This window comes from Lotus japonicus, chromosome 6 (genome assembly GCF_012489685.1).
Source record: "Lotus japonicus ecotype B-129 chromosome 6, LjGifu_v1.2".
Taxonomy (NCBI): domain Eukaryota; kingdom Viridiplantae; phylum Streptophyta; class Magnoliopsida; order Fabales; family Fabaceae; genus Lotus; species Lotus japonicus.
Window position 1 is genome coordinate 3,913,584 of NC_080046.1, and position 20,010 is coordinate 3,933,593.

Genomic DNA, 20,010 nt, shown 5'->3' on the forward strand with positions numbered 1-20,010 from the left:
TGCTTTTTATGAAGTTTGAATTGCAATTACTTCACTACACTACCCTTCTAACTCCTTAAAGGAAAACATTATTACCTTGCTGCATTTTTTGACCCTAAGAAGTAAGAATAAATCCTGATTCATTTTTATCATTATCGTTAAATGTTATCTATGTTGTTATTGAGTTGTATTTTAGGACTTGCATTTTGGCTGGTATGTATAGATTATTCATATGCATTTTAGTTGTTTGTATTTTCTAACATGAACTTTATTTACATGCATTAAATGCTGAATTTTTTAGTACGCATTAATTTTTGTGGTAGTGATCAGGGCTAGATATTACCTTTGGATATTGTGAAATGTAGCAACATTGATCAGCAGTTACTCAGGGTCAAGAAGGGTGCATGGTTATTGATGCTAAGGAAAGAGATTGTGTCCATAAGAGGACAAGAAATTGGCACAGGCTATTGTGGATGTTGTGTTTGAGCTTGAACTACTTGAAGAATTTGAATCTGAGTTAACATTTAAGAAACTCAGTCCAGGGGAGAAGTCCTTCAGGCCATGGAAACCATGGTGGTGATATGTGAGGCTTCAAAGTGAATTTAAAGGGAGGAGATTTATGAAAGGTTGTTGATATGTGAGGCTTTAAAGTGAAGAGGTTTATGAATGGTTGTTTTCAGACAATACTATGGAGACCAAGCCTTAGGGACTTTGTTCAATTTTAAATTTTTGGACAAGGATCAGGAACAGTTGTGTTCTACAATTTAGTAAACTTAATTTCTCCTTTCATAAAAAAGGAATCATTACTGGTATAAATTTGTCTTTGTGAAAATTGTTCCATAACTTTGTTGCATTAATGTGCCAAACAATTGAACTATATTAGCATTTGTTTATACATGAAGAGGTTTTTGTAGACATTTTCTCTGTATACATGTTGTTATATGTTATGATTCTAATTAATGCTATTTGATGGATTGCATTGCTCTTGGATTTTTCGTTGGGTATTTTATAAGTGGCAAATGTAGTTTGTGTTGTGTTAATATGAATAATGTTGTCTACTTCTTACTTAAAATCAGAGCATATTTAGAAATCGTGAAGATACTAAATTACATGACTCTTTAGCTCTTCAAGAGAACAAGTAGAGTTAGGAAAAAAGAATTAAAAAAAAAAACTTAGACACAAATGTACATGACAAAAATGTTATTTTCAAGCATTTTCATTCCATTTGGCTCACTTCTATTTCAAGGTTTTTCTTTATTTTCAAGCAAGTACCGCTGCCTTGACACATTTTTTAGTATTGAAGTTCTATCCTGGTCAAAATGTAGTAGTTGCTTTCGATCAACTTAAAATTGCTCCTCAGTTTTTGTAATTCAAAAAAAAAATTTTAGATAATGTTTTTGTTCTACACTTCCTATTTAGAAGGCAAGTGTGGCTTTTATGGAATCCAAGGCAGAGGTAAGGTATTTTTTATGGCAGAGGTACGACAAACAAGTTTTAAAAGAACATTGAATAAAAAAACTATGATTGTAAAATTCAAGGTGCACTAAACTCATATCTAGACTTTTTAAATGACAGGAAATTCCTTTAATTTGGGGAAGAACATTTTACATGAAAAAACTTTAATGTTTAAACTAAAAGAAAAGTAAATTTTCATATAACCTAATTACGTTTTCATAATTTTTCTAATAATTTTAAAAGTAGATATAAATAAAAGTATTAAAATTTGATAGTAAAAATATATAGTGAGGGGACTAGAAAACATTAATATATATTTGTATATAATTGTTACGAATATTTATGTTTAAATTACACGTTAAAGAACTCTTTTTTTTTAGAAAGCCAAAGATATATTAGATAAAGGCTTGAGAGTTGCTTGTGAGCACGTTAAAGAACTCTTATGAGGTTAAGTATTTTACATAAAAATAACTTAATGATAAAACTTATTAATAATTAAATTTTAATTTCATTACCTTTCTTATATTTTAATTTCATTTCAATACCTTTACCATTATTTTTTAAATAATTTTAGAAGTAAATATATATATATATATATATATCAAATTACATTAATATGATAATGAAAATATGTCGTATGAAGATTAGAAAACATATATAATTAATACGTACATAATCTATATTTATTTATGTTAAATTACAGGGTTAAAGTCTCTCACGGGAAGGAATACTTTACATGAAAATATTTTCATGTAAATTTAATATAACATTTTCAATACTTTAAAACATAATTTCATGTTAAAAGTATATTAATAACAATATAGTTTCCTTTTATTTTTGTACAAATCACAATATAAAAATATGTTACGGGAGGAACATATTACATTAAAATCCATTTGTGTTAATACTAATAAAAAAATATTTTTTATGTATATAAAATTATAAAAATTTAATTGTAAGTCGTACGATACTTAGAAAAAAAAATTAATGTGTGTATATATATGTATATATATTTAAAATTATTTAAGTTTAAATTGCACAGTATAAAGCTTTCACGAAAAGATATGTTTACATATTAAAACTAATATAAAAATAAATTTTAATTCTCACATCTGTGTTGTCAAACTCATTAGGTATGGTGGAACCGGAAAGACTTTTATTTAGAACACTTTATCTGCGTCGCTTAGATCCATATGACCAATTGTGCTTAATGTTGCTTCTAGTGGCATAACATCATTACTCTTGCCTGGAGGCAGAACAACTCCTTCTAAATTTTTCATTCCATTAGATGCTACAGAGACCTCAACATGTAATATAAAGCAGGGAAGTCTACGAACAAGGCTTCTGCTTGAAACAAGCATTATTATATGGGATGAAACTCCAATGTTGAAAAAAGTTTTGTTTCTGTAACACCCCAATTTCTCAACTGAGGAGTCACATTAGTAACCTAACAAAGTCTAAGGACCAATCTGCAATCCCTAAAAACCAAGGGAATTTTTTTTCTGTAAAACAACTAAACACTTCGGCTAAAAGGTTGGAAACATACCATAACTTTATTTAGATAACTTGTTTCCCGATATACAGTAATAATAGTTTACAATACCATAAGTAAGGTTCAGAATAAACATGCGCACTTTAACAGTGGCGGAAGCAAGACTTTAATAACAGAGTTCTCATAAAGTAAAAGAGACTCCAACATAATCCACAAGAAGAGAAGCAAAGCTGCTTCTCATACCTCTACTCCACCGCTTACAACTCGATCTCCAACTCGAGTAGCTATGCCTCGGCGGAAGGATCTCCATCGCCTAATAGCGTTAAGCGCCCAAACAACAAGTAGCAAATAGAAAGGGTTAACTCCATGCAATTACCATGTATAAAAGAGAAAAATCATGCTGTTCGAATTTAATTACCTGGCATGGTAAATAACTAGCAACATAACTCAACTCATATATCAACAACTTAAACATAAATCGGACTCAGATAATAATAACCTCAACAATGTAACATCAAATCAGATATCAATAAACCAATACGAAAATCCAACAACATAGGGTCAGGTGTTAGTTCCCTATAATGCAACTATATGCTGCTAACAAAATGGATCGATCAATATCGTCTCTCAAGACGGGACAATGATAGGACACACCTCCTCATCGCCACTTATAACGTCATACATGACGGGACAATCATAGGACACACCTCCTAATCGCCACTTAACGTCACACAAGACGGGACAATCATAGGACACACCTCCTGATCGCCACTTAGCATCTCGCAAGATGGGACAATGATAGGACACACCTCCTCATCGCCACTTGACTCAAGCCCTATATGCCAAGTCAGACAACAACAAAGCCCAACCAAGGACCAATCCAAAGTAACCACATGTTCCATCCACTAGGAAGCAGTAACGACAGAAACCAGTAAACGGCCGAAGCCTCTCAGAAAACATTTTCCAAATTCAGCATAATAATCATAATCATCTGCCAATCAATATAAACATCTTCATCTCAAACACAGGCAGTGCGATAAAAGCATGCAAGACTCAAAGACGCTCTAAAACCGAGTTACCCTTACCTTCGTGAGTAGAAGTTGGGCATGGAAATTGCGAACCTAGAACAAAGAAAACACAATCATCAACACAAGCTTCACTAGGAGCAACACGATCTACTAATACTAATCGAAATCGTAAAGAAAGCCTCTAAAGCTTCAGAGTTCCTATTTAGGCACAAATTGACAACGGAGACTTCGTTCGCTAAAACGAGCATAACGCGAGCTACAGAACTCAGAATGACACGAAACCGGCGCCAAAATTTCGACAATTGAAAGAGCTACGCAATGGCTCAGGTCATAGAGACCCAAAAATTATTTTTGGACACGGTACCCAAGCAATTAGGTTTCGGCCACTATGGAAAATAGGGTTTTCGAACTTTTTCTTCGATCTAAATCAATTCACAAGGTAGTTTTAGGGTAAAACTAAGGCAAAGAAATTGTCGGAACAATTTTCGGACAATCGGGTCGAAATACGACTATCCAGGGGCATTTTGGTCCAAAATAAAGGCTCAAAACTTCAAAGTTATCAGTTCGGAAAACAAATTTGACAGCATTGATCCTCATGACATCCGTGACAACAAATCCTAAAGGCACGAAGTCAGATTACAGCTTTTCGACAATAAAGTTTCGAAATGTGCGACTAATGGGGTTTTGAATCAATTTTTCAGATCTTGGACAACTGAATCGCAATCGGCGATTACTGACAGAGGTTTTAGACTCATGGGAACATAAGGAACATAACCCAACCAAGAAATCAAGGAAATCGGACAATTTTAGAAAAAGCTCAAAACTGTGAGCACAGAAACGACTTCAGAAACGCAACAGAAACAGTAAACAGAGGTAGGATTCATGCTAGTTACCTCAATACCTAGAAGTAGGGACGAACTGCACGAAGATTGGTCAAGTTTTCGCGAAAATTTCTCCTCTCCTCCTCTCTCCTTGCTCGCGGCCTTGAATGGGTGAGAATGAAGAGATTTTGCTTTTTCGAGCTATTTATAGGCAGGTGAAATCGCGGGAAAATGAAAATTTCGCGATTCCGATTTTTGCAGCACGTCCACCGAGGAATTCTAAGAGAGATTCTGGCGTCAGAATTCCAGAACTCAAAACAATTATCTATGATTTGGGAAAAACGATATCTAAAATCCCAAAGGCGGTGTAAGTTAATCTGTCCCGTTAAACTACTTTTTGCTGTGATGCTCAGACGACAAAACTTCCTTCTGAAGAAAGATTGGAAATGTCGAAACAAATCTGGCAACGCGGACGGAAAATTCGTTAGAAGTCCCGAATAGAAAAAGTCTTCATCCATCGCTCGAATCTAGGGTTTCGAAGCAAGGAAATTAGCGTCGTCGGACTTCCGAAAAGTGAATACTATCGTGCGTACAGTCTAGAGTTCCGAAATGAAACACTGGTCGAAGGAAAAATAAAGAAAATCTTTAAATTTTCCAAGGATTCGAAATCTCACTTAAAACGTTGCTCTAAAGCGAAATTAGCCTATTCTGGACACGCTTGCCATAAGGCGGGTGTGCAGACGACTCGCTCTAATTCCTAAAATGACTACGCAACATTCCTCAAGCAATTCCTGAACTTTCTTCTTCATTAATCTTTCTCAAATATCAAACTCCTGTCACGCTTACACTGATTCTACGCGTGAGTCGGAAATTAGCTTGTTCTGAAAATCCAGGTCTTACAATACTACCCCCCAAAAAGAAAGTTTCGTCCTCGAAACTTAAGGCTCAGTGAAGAGTTCCGGATACTGTTCCTTCATCCTCTCTTCTAGTTCCCAAGTAGCATCGCCCGTGACTTGGTTCCAAATCACTTTTACCAGAGGAACCTGCTTGTTCCTCAACTGCTTGATCCTACGTTCCTCAATCCTCATTGGTGCCACTTCAAAAGACAAGTTGTCTCTAAGCTGAATATCATCTTCCTTGATGATGTGAGAGGGATCAGGAATATACTTCCTCAATTGTGACACGTGTAGCACATCATGAATCTTGGAAAGAAAAGGTGGCAACGCAATCCGATAAGCTACTTTACCGACTCGCTCGATAATCTGATACGGTCCAATGAACTTCGGTGTCAGCTTCCTCGACTTTATCGCTCTTCCCACTCCGGTAGTTGGTGTCACGCGAAGAAACACATGGTCTCCCGCCTCAAACTCTAACTCTCTCCGTCGTGTGTCAGCATAACTCTTCTGTCGACTCTGTGACGTCCTCATCTTCTCTTGTATTTGCTTCACTTTCTCAGTAGTTTGTTGTACTAATTCAGGTCCAACGAGAAGATGTTCGCCATCTTGAAACCAACATAAAGGAGTTCTACATCTCCTCCCATACAAAGCCTCATAAGGTGCCATTCCAATACTAGCATGAAAACTGTTGTTATAAGTAAACTCGATCAACGGCAACAGCTCATCCCAGCTTTCTTGACTATCCAGAACACAGGCTCGCAGCAAGTCTTCCAATGACTGTATTGTCCTCTCTGTCTGTCCATCCGTCTGAGGGTGATAGGCAGAGCTCAACCTCAACTTCGTCCCAAGCGCCTCGTGCAACGCCTTCCAGAAATGCGAAGTAAACTTCGGATCTCTGTCAGAAACAATACTCGATGGTACTCCATGAAGTCGTACAATCTCAGCGACATACACTTTTGCAAGTGCCTCCACATTGAACGTGGTCTTCACCGGTATGAAATGTGCTGACTTCGTCAGACGGTCCACAATGACCCAAATGGAATCAAATCTCTTCCTCGTAGCTGGCAAAGCTACCACGAAATCCATAGAGATACTGTCCAACTTCCACTCCGGCACATCAAGTGACTGTAACATACCCGCAGGCTTTTGATGTTCTATCTTCGCCTTCTGACATGTCAGACATGCCGCCACAAACTCTGCTACATTCTTCTTCATTCCTGGCCACCAAAAATTCAACTTTAGATCTTGATACATCTTTGTCGATCCCGGATGAATACTCAATCTGCTCTTGTGACCTTCGTCAAGAATCATCCTTCTCAACTCCATGTCCAATGGTACGCAGACACGTCCTTTGCAACGCAGAATGTTGTCAGTTCCTACCTCAAAATCCGGCGCTTTTCCCAAAATGATCAAGTTCCGTTTCTCGATCAGCTCCTCATCTAACAGTTGTTTCACCTTGATCTCGTTCAGAAAATCACTAGTGATCGTCACCATCCCAAAGCTCAATTTTCCAGGTGTCACTTGCATACCCAAACTGAGGTCGCGAAAAGTCTCGATAAGTTCCAATTCCTTAATCATCAACGATGAAACATGAATTGTCTGGCGACTCAGTGCGTCTGCTACAACATTTTCTTTTCCTGGGTGGTACAACAAAGTGAAATCATAGTCCTTGATGAATTCCACCCAACGCCTTTGTCTCATATTCAGATCCTTCTGATCGAACAGGTACTTCAGGCTCTTATGATCACTAAAAACAGTGAAAGTTCTCCCATAAAGATAGTGCCTCCAAATCTTGAGCGCAAATACCACAACCGCTAACTCCAAATCGTGCGTAGGATAGTTCCGTTCATGTATCTTCAATTGCCTTGAAGAATAAGCCACAGCCTTTCGGTGTTGCATCAACACACAACCCAAACCTTGGTACGAAGCATCGCAGTAAACCTCGTAGGGTTCCTTCTCTTGTGGTAATGTCAGAACTGGCGCGGTCGTCAAACGCTTCTTCATATCTTGGAAACTCTGTTCACAATCCTCTGTCCAAGCAAAAGGTTGGTTCTTCCGGGTGAGTTTCGTCAATGGTCCTGCAATCTTAGCAAAACCTTCGATGAATCGTCGGTAATATCCAGCTAAACCGATGAAACTCCTTATATCTGTCACAGTCTTAGGACGCTCCCATGCAAGTACCGCTTCCACTTTACTGGGATCCACAGCAATACCCTCCTTTGAGATGACATGTCCTAAAAACTTTACTTCTTCGAGCCAAAATTCACACTTTGTCGCGTTAGCATACAGTACCTTATCCCGAAGAACTTGTAATACTTGACGTAGATGTTCCTCGTGTTCTTCACGATTCCTCGAGTAGATCAAGATGTCGTCGATGAACACCACAACGAAGCGATCCAAGAATGGATGAAAGATCCTATTCATGTAGTCCATGAATACAGCTGGTGCATTCGTAACTCCAAACGGCATCACCAAGTACTCATAGTGCCCATAGCGTGTCCTAAACGCCGTCTTTTGAATATCCTCATCCTTGACTCTAATCTGGTGATATCCCGATCTCAGGTCAATCTTCGAGAAAATAGCAGCACCCTTCAACTGATCCATCAAATCGTCAATCCTTGGCAACGGATAACGGTTCTTTATCGTGACTTTGTTCAACTGTCGATAATCCACACAAAGTCGCGATCTTCCGTCTTTCTTCTTCACAAGCAGCACTGGCGCTCCCCACGGAGAAACGCTAGGTCGGATAAACCCCTTCTTGGTTAAATCTTCGAGTTGACTCTTCAGCTCAGTCAGTTCTGCCGGTGCCATACGATACGGTGCGATTGATATAGGTCCAGTGCCTGGGACTATATCAATTGTGAACTCCATATCTCTGACCGGAGGTATTCCAGGTACGTCTTCGGGGAACACATCCTCGAAATCTTGCACAACAGCAATTCCGTGTACTCCATTCTCCTTAGCTTCCACCACGGTTGTAGACATGAGAGAACTCAAAGCTCCTTTCCTCAAAGAAAGCTTTGAAAAGTACGAGTTCAGGAACTCAGCGAGTCCAGCATCGGGAAAGATAACTACCTTATTGGCGCAATCAAGAAGAACATGATGGTGGGACAACCAATCCATGCCTATGATCACATCCAATCCCTTGAGAGGTAAACAGATTAAGTTTGCTACAAACTTCTTATCTAGGTACATCCAAGGACATTCCAGACATGCAGTGTTAGTTACTAGACTCTTAGATGCAGGGGTAGACACTGTCAAGTCAAACGGTAGCTTTGACACTTCTAGCTTTAACCTTGCCGCACAAGCTATATCTATAAATGAATGCGTAGCACCAGAATCAAATAGCGCGATAAGGGAATTACCCGCAATCTCGCAGGTACTGCGGATCAGACCATCGTCTTCCTCAGCTTCAGTTCCACTGATCGAGTAGACCCTTCCACCAGCAGTAGGCCTCCTAGCCCCAGCAACATTTGCAGCAGCCTCAACTTTAGGAATCCTGCACTCTGCAGCAGTGTGGCCTGGCTTGTTGCAGTTCCAACACGCCGCAAGACTCTCAGAACAGTGGTTGGCATAGTGCCCCTTTTTGTTGCACCTGAAGCAAGTCACATCCTCCCGATTCCCAGATGGGGTTCTTAGTGCAATTGCATTTCCACCAGTAGGATAAAAGGACCCAGAAGTTGTCCCCCTACCCTGAGGACGAACATACGGCTTCTTCTGGAAATGCCTACCCTTGTCACCTCTTCCTGGGTTAGTCCTAGCCGGACCTCCACTTCCTTGGTAAGGCTTGTTCAGACCTTGGAATTTGCCCCTTGCATTATCAATGGCCTCAATCCCCTTGGTCTTCTCCACCAGCACTTGGTAGCGATTCAGTCCTAGCGGTTGCACCGCCCTCTGCAGCTCATAACACAGCCCCTCAATGAATCGCTCACACATGTAGCCTTCATCAATCTGTCCTCTAAAGTAACGGAAGTGTTTAGCCAACGACTCCAACTTTGCAGCATACTCAGCAACGGTCATGCCTCCTTGACGGAGTCTCAGAAATTGTGCTTCCTTAGCGGCTCTAGCACTTCTAGGAAAGTACTTGTCCAAGAAAGCTCCACGGAAACACTCCCAAGTGATGGCTCGATGGTCAGCCTCCATCATAGCCCTAGCCCCACGCCACCAATACTCAGCTTCACCCGTTAGGAGGTAGGTTGCATAATCAACTTTCATCTCTGCAGTTGTACGCAAGAAGGTAAAGATCTTCTCCAACTCTTGGAGCCATAAGTCAGCTTCTTCCGGATCGAAGCCCCCAGAGAACTTCGGCGGATCCTGACGCTTGAAATCATTCAGACCCCTGGTCTGAGCAGCAGCTAATTCACGTTCCTCCCGCTGAACATGGCGGGCATTCTCTTCAGCTTGGTTTTGTGCAGCCACCAAAGCAGCAGTAGCAGCACGTTGAGCTTCAGCTTCCTCCCTTGCAGCAGTGTTAGTAACTTGTTGTGCCATAAGGGCAGTCAGATTAGCAATAGCTTGCTCCATCGGATTCATGCTGTCTGAACCTTGAGTCTCGATCGGTTGTGGAAACCTCCTGTTCCTGTTTTCATGAACAGTCAAAGACCACAACAGATACTCAGGCCAGAACAACACAAAGTTCTATAATAACTAACTATGTATATACTTATATCAAATGTATAATTAACAATAACTAGCATAAGGTTATTCACTTACGAATAACCTTCAAAAATAATCTATATAAACAGTAATCAAGCACACTCTTCCTCCGATTGACACCCCATCAATCGGTCTCAGAGTTCAAACATCTTAAGCAGGCACTCTACCCAAAAGCTCTGGTTTTCTAGACCAAAGCTCTGATACCACAATTGTAACACCCCAATTTCTCAACTGAGGAGTCACATTAGTAACCTAACAAAGTCTAAGGACCAATCTGCAATCCCTAAAAACCAAGGGAATTTTTTTTCTGTAAAACAACTAAACACTTCGGCTAAAAGGTTGGAAACATACCATAACTTTATTTAGATAACTTGTTTCCCGATATACAGTAATAATAGTTTACAATACCATAAGTAAGGTTCAGAATAAACATGCGCACTTTAACAGTGGCGGAAGCAAGACTTTAATAACAGAGTTCTCATAAAGTAAAAGAGACTCCAACATAATCCACAAGAAGAGAAGCAAAGCTGCTTCTCATACCTCTACTCCACCACTTACAACTCGATCTCCAACTCGAGTAGCTATGCCTCGGCGGAAGGATCTCCATCGCCTAATAGCGTTAAGCGCCCAAACAACAAGTAGCAAATAGAAAGGGTTAACTCCATGCAATTACCATGTATAAAAGAGAAAAATCATGCTGTTCGAATTTAATTACCTGGCATGGTAAATAACTAGCAACATAACTCAACTCATATATCAACAACTTAAACATAAATCGGACTCAGATAATAATAACCTCAACAATGTAACATCAAATCAGATATCAATAAACCAATACGAAAATCCAACAACATAGGGTCAGGTGTTAGTTCCCTATAATGCAACTATATGCTGCTAACAAAATGGATCGATCAATATCGTCTCTCAAGACGGGACAATGATAGGACACACCTCCTCATCGCCACTTATAACGTCATACATGACGGGACAATCATAGGACACACCTCCTAATCGCCACTTAACGTCACACAAGACGGGACAATCATAGGACACACCTCCTGATCGCCACTTAGCATCTCGCAAGATGGGACAATGATAGGACACACCTCCTCATCGCCACTTGACTCAAGCCCTATATGCCAAGTCAGACAACAACAAAGCCCAACCAAGGACCAATCCAAAGTAACCACATGTTCCATCCACTAGGAAGCAGTAACGACAGAAACCAGTAAACGGCCGAAGCCTCTCAGAAAACATTTTCCAAATTCAGCATAATAATCATAATCATCTGCCAATCAATATAAACATCTTCATCTCAAACACAGGCAGTGCGATAAAAGCATGCAAGACTCAAAGACGCTCTAAAACCGAGTTACCCTTACCTTCGTGAGTAGAAGTTGGGCATGGAAATTGCGAACCTAGAACAAAGAAAACACAATCATCAACACAAGCTTCACTAGGAGCAACACGATCTACTAATACTAATCGAAATCGTAAAGAAAGCCTCTAAAGCTTCAGAGTTCCTATTTAGGCACAAATTGACAACGGAGACTTCGTTCGCTAAAACGAGCATAACGCGAGCTACAGAACTCAGAATGACACGAAACCGGCGCCAAAATTTCGACAATTGAAAGAGCTACGCAATGGCTCAGGTCATAGAGACCCAAAAATTATTTTTGGACACGGTACCCAAGCAATTAGGTTTCGGCCACCATGGAAAATAGGGTTTTCGAACTTTTTCTTCGATCTAAATCAATTCACAAGGTAGTTTTAGGGTAAAACTAAGGCAAAGAAATTGTCGGAACAATTTTCGGACAATCGGGTCGAAATACGACTATCCAGGGGCATTTTGGTCCAAAATAAAGGCTCAAAACTTCAAAGTTATCAGTTCGGAAAACAAATTTGACAGCATTGATCCTCATGACATCCGTGACAACAAATCCTAAAGGCACGAAGTCAGATTACAGCTTTTCGACAATAAAGTTTCGAAATGTGCGACTAATGGGGTTTTGAATCAATTTTTCAGATCTTGGACAACTGAATCGCAATCGGCGATTACTGACAGAGGTTTTAGACTCATGGGAACATAAGGAACATAACCCAACCAAGAAATCAAGGAAATCGGACAATTTTAGAAAAAGCTCAAAACTGTGAGCACAGAAACGACTTCAGAAACGCAACAGAAACAGTAAACAGAGGTAGGATTCATGCTAGTTACCTCAATACCTAGAAGTAGGGACGAACTGCACGAAGATTGGTCAAGTTTTCGCGAAAATTTCTCCTCTCCTCCTCTCTCCTTGCTCGCGGCCTTGAATGGGTGAGAATGAAGAGATTTTGCTTTTTCGAGCTATTTATAGGCAGGTGAAATCGCGGGAAAATGAAAATTTCGCGATTCCGATTTTTGCAGCACGTCCACCGAGGAATTCTAAGAGAGATTCTGGCGTCAGAATTCCAGAACTCAAAACAATTATCTATGATTTGGGAAAAACGATATCTAAAATCCCAAAGGCGGTGTAAGTTAATCTGTCCCGTTAAACTACTTTTTGCTGTGATGCTCAGACGACAAAACTTCCTTCTGAAGAAAGATTGGAAATGTCGAAACAAATCTGGCAACGCGGACGGAAAATTCGTTAGAAGTCCCGAATAGAAAAAGTCTTCATCCATCGCTCGAATCTAGGGTTTCGAAGCAAGGAAATTAGCGTCGTCGGACTTCCGAAAAGTGAATACTATCGTGCGTACAGTCTAGAGTTCCGAAATGAAACACTGGTCGAAGGAAAAATAAAGAAAATCTTTAAATTTTCCAAGGATTCGAAATCTCACTTAAAACGTTGCTCTAAAGCGAAATTAGCCTATTCTGGACACGCTTGCCATAAGGCGGGTGTGCAGACGACTCGCTCTAATTCCTAAAATGACTACGCAACATTCCTCAAGCAATTCCTGAACTTTCTTCTTCATTAATCTTTCTCAAATATCAAACTCCTGTCACGCTTACACTGATTCTACGCGTGAGTCGGAAATTAGCTTGTTCTGAAAATCCAGGTCTTACAGTTTCGAAGCTCTAGACGTTACACTCCAAGATTTAATGAGGTTGAGAAATGAAGACAATGCACAAACCTTTTGGAGGAGAAGTAGTAATACTTGGAGGTGATTTTAGACAAATACTACATGTAATAACTAGAGGAGCACACACGAAGTTGTGGAAGCTACTGTAAACATTCCATCATTGTGGAAGCATTGCAAAAGTTATGAAAATTTGTCTAAGAACATGTGGCTAACCGCAGCTGAGACGACTGATGAAACAAAAGAAATCAAAGAGTTTGTAGATTGGATTCTTAAAATTGGAAATGATGATCATCCTGATTCCAGAGCAGGAGAGTATGATGCTCAAATCCCGCCAGATATGCTCATCCCAATTAATTCTGACCCATTAATGAAATTGATTAAATATACATATCCTGACCTTACGCACAAAATGAAAGACACGCAATTTTTTCAAGATAGAACAATATTGACCCCTACACTAGAGACTATTGAAATTATAAACAATTACATGCTTGACATGATAGCTGCACCATAACATTAATATATGAGCTTCGACTCTGCCTTGCAATTTGATAAGGATTATGAAATCCGAGGTGAGTGGTTTACCACATAATTTTTGAACGACACTAAAATTTCAGGAATGTCAAACCACAAATTATTATTGAAAGTTGGTACTCCAATCATGCTTTATAGAAATATAGACCAAACAACAGGTTTATGCAATGAAACGAGGTTAATTGTGGATGAACTTGGTGAACATGGTATTGGTGCAACTGCTATCATGGGAACAAATGCTAATGACAAAGTGCACATTTCAAGAATGGACTTGGTTCCTTATGATTCCAAATTTTCAATTAAATTAAGAAGAAGACTGTTTCAAAAAAAAAAGACAGTTTCGAATTGAAGTATGTTTTGCGATGACCATAAACAAAAGTCAAGGACAAACACTATCTCAGGTTGACCTCTTTCTTTCGAGACCCGTCTTCACTCATGGTCAGTTATATGTAGTTCTCTAGAGTACACTCAAAAAAGTGTCTTAAACTTTGTATATTGGATGAGTTAGACAAACAACAGACCAGTACTGTAAATGTAGTGTTTAAGAGAGTTTTTGGAAATATTTGAGTACACAACACAATTTCATTTATTTATTTTATTTTTCTTTTCATATATTATTATGCGGTTGACTTATACACGATTGACTTATTTTTATAATTTAAAAATTACATAACTATGAACTAATTTATTTATTAAAAAAATTCAACATAAAATTCCGTGCAGCGCACGGGTTATCGGACTAGTAATAAAGTAATCATAATAGTGACGATTTTACAAATAATTTTTACAACCCGTCTGTATATAGATCACACATTGACATACTCGTGTTCATTCTCCATTACAACAATCCGGTTGTAATGCTGCCAGAGCTTTGAACAAGAGTTCCCCGTCATCTTTGAATTTAGATTCATTAAATCTTTTGGAAGGGACGACATGTAAAGCATAACCGGAGAAGCTACCATTATCAAAAGAAATTACTCAAGTGAAGGGGCATTCAAAGCATAATGATTGTACGTAGCATTTCAAACTCACTCCAATAATACAGAATTGGCAAAAAGAACAAATAAAAGAAAGAACACTATTCTACTCAGGGTAAAATAGCAGTAAGACCCCATTAAATTGATAGAAACACAAGCTTCAAGAGCAAGGTAAAAGAGCTTACGGGCATCCTGACAATGCAAATAATAATATTATATACAATTTGCAAAATCCTTACAATACCACATTTGATGGCACATTAAAAGTACATTCCACTTGTTGAAGATAAAAGGGAGTAGATCCAAAATACCAGTGTGCCTGCATCTGTGCATCATGCTCACTAGAAAATTGTAGACTACATGTACAGCATCCCAAAAAAACTCCCTCCAGAGAAGATGATAATCCAGAATTCACCCCTTGGACCAAGTAAGACTAAAGAAACCATTGAAATGATACAAGGACAGAACAATGGCTGAACTATGCAATAACATATCATGGGTTTAACCAATATTTCCCCATTTGCGCACTTGGTCACACCATCAGCCCAGTCTTCTCTCTCATTCCCCATTTGTTTGGGAGGAAGCTGCAGGAATTAGAAAATGATAGAGAATAACAATTGACATCTTTTTGAATATTAGTACAGTAGCTAAATAGTACATATCAGGCTTACATACAAGATTTGCTAGCAGTGTCGATAGCATCAGTAGTTAATGAAAGAACCTCTTACGGCATCTAGCAGAACCAAGCTCCTCATACTCTGACTTAGTCACACACATTGATTCAAAATCCGGACTTGAAGCTAACAGCGATCCTCCACGCCAAACACCTAAAATGGGACTGTAGAACAGCTTATATTGAAATTCTGAACTTCCATGAAACAAAATTACCAAGGAAAGAAAACTTACTCTTCTTGATTTGTTATCTTCACATGAAAGTCATCAGGAACTAGAGGCCGAAGCTCCTTCTCCCTGCAAAATTTAGACTCGACAATTTAAACTTGCAAACCAATATACAGGCCACATCAAAGTGCAGAAAATTTACAGCATCATGGTAAAGTGCAGTGGCACTAACTTACAGTCTCTCAGCAAAATGAGGAAATAAGGTGCTTCCACCAGTTAAAATGATGCTGCCAAAAAGTACACACACAGCATTATAAAAAATGAGAATTGTGAGTACAAACTACAAACACAGTGTTGAGAACCTCAACAAAGGAAACCAAAGAAATGCACAGATTGAACTAAAAATGTATTTGATTGCTTATTAATGGATTTGGGAACTACAGAAAGGGAGTAATATCTCCTGAATCTGACCAGAGCTAGGCTCCTATAGGAAGCTCAAAGCTTCCTATTCATTTCTATGCACTAGTTTACATAAGATACTCTCTCTACCTTCCTCAACGTCCCTTATACTCTGGGATTACAATCAGCTCTCACCCTCTCTCTCAACAGCTGGCTGTTAGTTAGTTATCCCTTAGCCCTATTTCCCCCTTTACCCCTTCTAGAATATACTCTCCATATCTTGGGTCCACTCCCCTCTTGAGCCAGTGATTCCCTTGGACCTGCGATTGGGTCATCGGTCCTAACACACAGCATCAAATCAATTGCTTTCAATTGGTTACCTTTCATAGAGTACAGGGTGGAGATGTGGATGGCAGGAATTAACAGCTTGTACAATGCATTCTGCTAGCCCAGCCTGGTTCATTCCTGCAAACCTTTCCGTTCAGCTTTTTTATAGAGAACAGAAGAAACAACTAATACCAATGGGAAAATGATCAGATTAGACTAAGAACCTCCTTCAATTACTGTCACTTAAGAAAGTCATCAACCAAAGAACTAACTGAAGTTGTACTTCATTTGAAAACAGTACTAGAATTAAATAAAAGTGACAGACCCAAATCAGCAGGACGGAAGATCATCTCCGGGACAAGAAACCGTTCATTTGTCAAGTCGAATTCCTACAGAACACAGTTATTAAAATAACAGACAAAAGAAATGAATTCCATGGTACAAAAAGAAATGCAAGAAAATACATTTTTTGTCAAATCAATTTTCTTTGTATCCTGAAGATGCTCCTCAGCAATATCTGGGATATTCACATCCGCCAAGGGAGAAGGAAGACCACCATCCGTCAAAGAAAGATATCTGCGCGCCTGATCTGGATATTTAACAAACCCCTTCATGTATGTCACACCATCCGGAAGCACATATGTACACCTCAGGAGATTCTCTTTCCCACTCTTCCTATCATAAAGCACAACACAGTCAGAATCATGTATTCTATTATGGTGCCTATAAATAATGCCACGAGTAAACCCTTTTGCATAAACCTTATTTTCATCCTCAACCTTGGAAAGATATATCATATTAGTTTCCATATGCTTTTGCTTTTATGAGTAACTTTGCAGTGTGTTTGAATTCGTTGAACCTCCCACAACCACTTCTTCCTCCAACATAAAATTCTACTCTATTTCCACTTACACATATGTTTTGATAAGTAAAGCAAACAACTCTTGCATTTTAAGTAAACTATCTACAAACCATTACGAGCTTATTTTGATAATTTTCTAATATTAAGAGCTTATATAGCTTATAACTAAACGTTTATGTGCATGCTTAGTCCTCCACTTGCACCAATGCAAAAGTGAATTCACAAATCTCAACGTACAAATGAAGAAGCAAGACTTTGTAGAGTTGAGTTTAGCGTGGATCAGCATTGAATTCAACAGAAATCCAAGCACACACTACGTGGTACTGGTAAGACCGTACGAATGAGCTTATATAAACAAATAATTAGGTGATAAGTTATTCCATTCAACAGAATCCAAACACTGGGATAAGAATGAGCTTTTATTATATCAATGAATATTTAGGTGATAAGTTATTTTGATATGCTTTTGCTTTTGATAGCAATGTTACAATATGTTTGGATTCACCAATAATCATCCCAGAATCACTTCTCCTGCCAATTTGGAAATCTTGTAGATTTCCAAAGACACACTAATTCTTGCATTATAATTTATAAGTAAACTACCCCTAACCCATCATAAGCTCTTTTTTTTTTTGTCTTTTCAGTCATTCGTAAAATTGTGGCAGTCCCCTAACAAATGACTTTCCTGGAGTTCGAACTAGTGCCCCGACTCCTACAAGGATCTAACTTGCCTACCACCAATATTGATTGTTGGTTGATGATATGATAACTTTCCAACATTAACTCCTTACATAGCTTGTAAATGAACATTTATGTTCTAAGAACCAGCTTACAAATAAATCTTTTACTGGCAACTGATTTAACATAAACAAAAACAAAAATTAAGTTGACTACTGAAAGCATGATTTAACAGAAAAAACATGGGTTTAGAGAGATGAAACCTGGCCACATTGAGATGAAGGGGAAGATCAAGGGAAACAAAGCAGAGCTTCTCTTTCACTTCATCAATGATGAAAGTCTCATCCATGACATTGAGGGAGCGAAAGGAAACAAGGTCCTTAAGGTGGTTGGTGAGGGCCTTACCACCAAGATCAATCCTCTTCACGGCGTAGTTGAGGGTGAAATTCTGGAACACAGGGGCGGCGTGGGTGAAGGAGAATCCGCAGTCCACCACCAAACTGCACTGCGCCTTAGGTCCGTTCGGCCTTCCACGGCTGGCTTCGTAGAGGTGGACGAGGGAAGGGGAATCGGCGACGTAGAGTGACCGGAAGTTGAAATCCTCGAAGACGAGCTCGTCGAGGGAGCGTTGAATGGAGGGGAGAGCGAAGAGCGGTTCCGTCACGAGGAGGGAGCACTGTGAAGGGTTTATGCGGAGGGTGGAGGAGAAGAGGTGGGACCAGATCTCGCGCTCGAGGTCGGGGTTTATGAGATAGCCGCGGTCCATGGGGCGGCGGACGGCGGCGGAGGTGAGGTCTTGTTCGGCGGCGGAGTTTAGGGGGTTTGGGTGGAGCCATTTCTTGGCGGCGGAGGGGCGGTAGAGGCAGTTTGGGACGATGGCGGAGGGGTCGCGTTCGCCGCCGATTCCGGCCTTCACTAGGCCGCCGCCGTTGTCTAGAACCACCACGTTCGGGGACATTTGCGAGCGATGATTACATTACCACTCACGGCTTCATGTTGACTGGTTTGGTTTCACTTTGATGATTGATACCATGAATGAATCAAATTCTTCCCTAATGTTGAGTGCGCATATTAACTAAAAATACAAATATTTATTTTGTGAGATTCATTAAAAAAAACACCTGAATATTTATGAAGAAAGAAATAGACATCATTCTAATTAATATCACAACACATAAGTATGATATTGAAATTCAGGCTAGGGCGAATGCTAAATCCAACTAATTTCTCTATCATGGGATTAAAATGTAACTTTTCTTCAATAGATAAAAAAAACTTATTTATCTTACAGAACTATGATTTTGACCCTTGATGTACTTCTTTAAACTTCTTTCATGTAGGTGATGCTTTGAGAAAGGATGACGTGGGTTTTGATTCATTTACATTTCTCATTCTATTCTATTCCATTTCATTCATTTTCTCTCATCTCCTCTTTCTTTTTCCTTTTACATAATCTATCTGATATCTCATTTTCTCTCTTTTCTTCCTTTCTTTGAGTTGATGTAAGTGTGATGGAGATACATCACAATTATTAACCATGTCGAGTTTGGCTTTTGTCCATCAAATATTGGAAAGTAATGTGAGTGTTTGACGTAGTTTTTATATTGGTTTCATTTTATTTGATTCTCATTTGATTCATTTTGAAAAGTTCGAATCCTCACTAGTTCCCTTGAGTGAGGTAAATGTAAGTCTTCTATAAGTACTCTTTGGGCAAAAGTTTTTCCTGCCTTAGACTAGAGCATCATCCTCTCACCCTGAATTTTTATACATAAAAAATAAATTAGATGGGTAGTGAGCACCACCTCATTAACGAAATACTTGAACCACTACTTTTCTTTTTCTTTTCTAAAATATCATTATTTTTTGTGGTTGATGAAAAATAGTGGTTCAAGTAAAATATCATTACACCAACATGATTTTGGTCTAGCGATAAGTAAGTTAGACTTCCGTAAGGATGAAAACACAAGTTCAAACTCCAAGAAAGATATTTGTTAAGAAGAACA

General features: G+C 39.1%; 1 protein-coding gene across 4 annotated transcripts; it reads right to left on the bottom strand.

The window, feature by feature from the left end:
* Positions 1-15,022: 15,022 nt before the first annotated feature.
* On the bottom strand, positions 15,023-19,109 carry LOC130723308 (actin-related protein 6). 4 transcript variants are annotated; one of them, XR_009014257.1, is made up of 8 exons: positions 18,271-19,109; positions 16,932-17,142; positions 16,793-16,856; positions 16,521-16,605; positions 15,978-16,028; positions 15,808-15,870; positions 15,573-15,728; positions 15,023-15,485 (listed from the first exon to the last, which is right to left on the bottom strand). XR_009014257.1 is itself a non-coding variant. In XM_057574306.1 (8 exons), exons 1-7 carry the CDS (start codon positions 18,963-18,965, stop codon positions 15,610-15,612), a joined length of 1,299 nt encoding a protein of 432 aa, XP_057430289.1. In that variant the 5' UTR covers positions 18,966-19,105; the 3' UTR covers positions 15,023-15,485; positions 15,573-15,609. The 4 variants fall into 4 exon arrangements, 2 of the variants coding, with proteins under 2 accessions (XP_057430289.1, XP_057430288.1); XR_009014256.1 differs by having other exon boundaries at positions 15,577-15,728; positions 18,271-19,107; XM_057574306.1 differs by having other exon boundaries at positions 15,573-15,739; positions 18,271-19,105.
* Between the last annotated feature and the right edge of the window lie 901 nt (positions 19,110-20,010).

Excerpts from the sequence above, each read along its gene's own strand:
- LOC130723308 (XM_057574306.1), bottom strand. The coding sequence starts at position 18,965 with ATGTCCCCGAACGTGGTGGTTCTAGACAACGGCGGCGGCCTAGTGAAG. Across the intron at positions 16,857-16,931 it reads AAATTGATTTGACAAAAAAT|GAATTCGACTTGACAAATGA; the intron begins GTATTTTCTTGC and ends TGTGTTCTGTAG. Across the intron at positions 15,871-15,977 it reads CCTCATTTTGCTGAGAGACT|GGAGAAGGAGCTTCGGCCTC; the intron begins GTAAGTTAGTGC and ends TAAATTTTGCAG.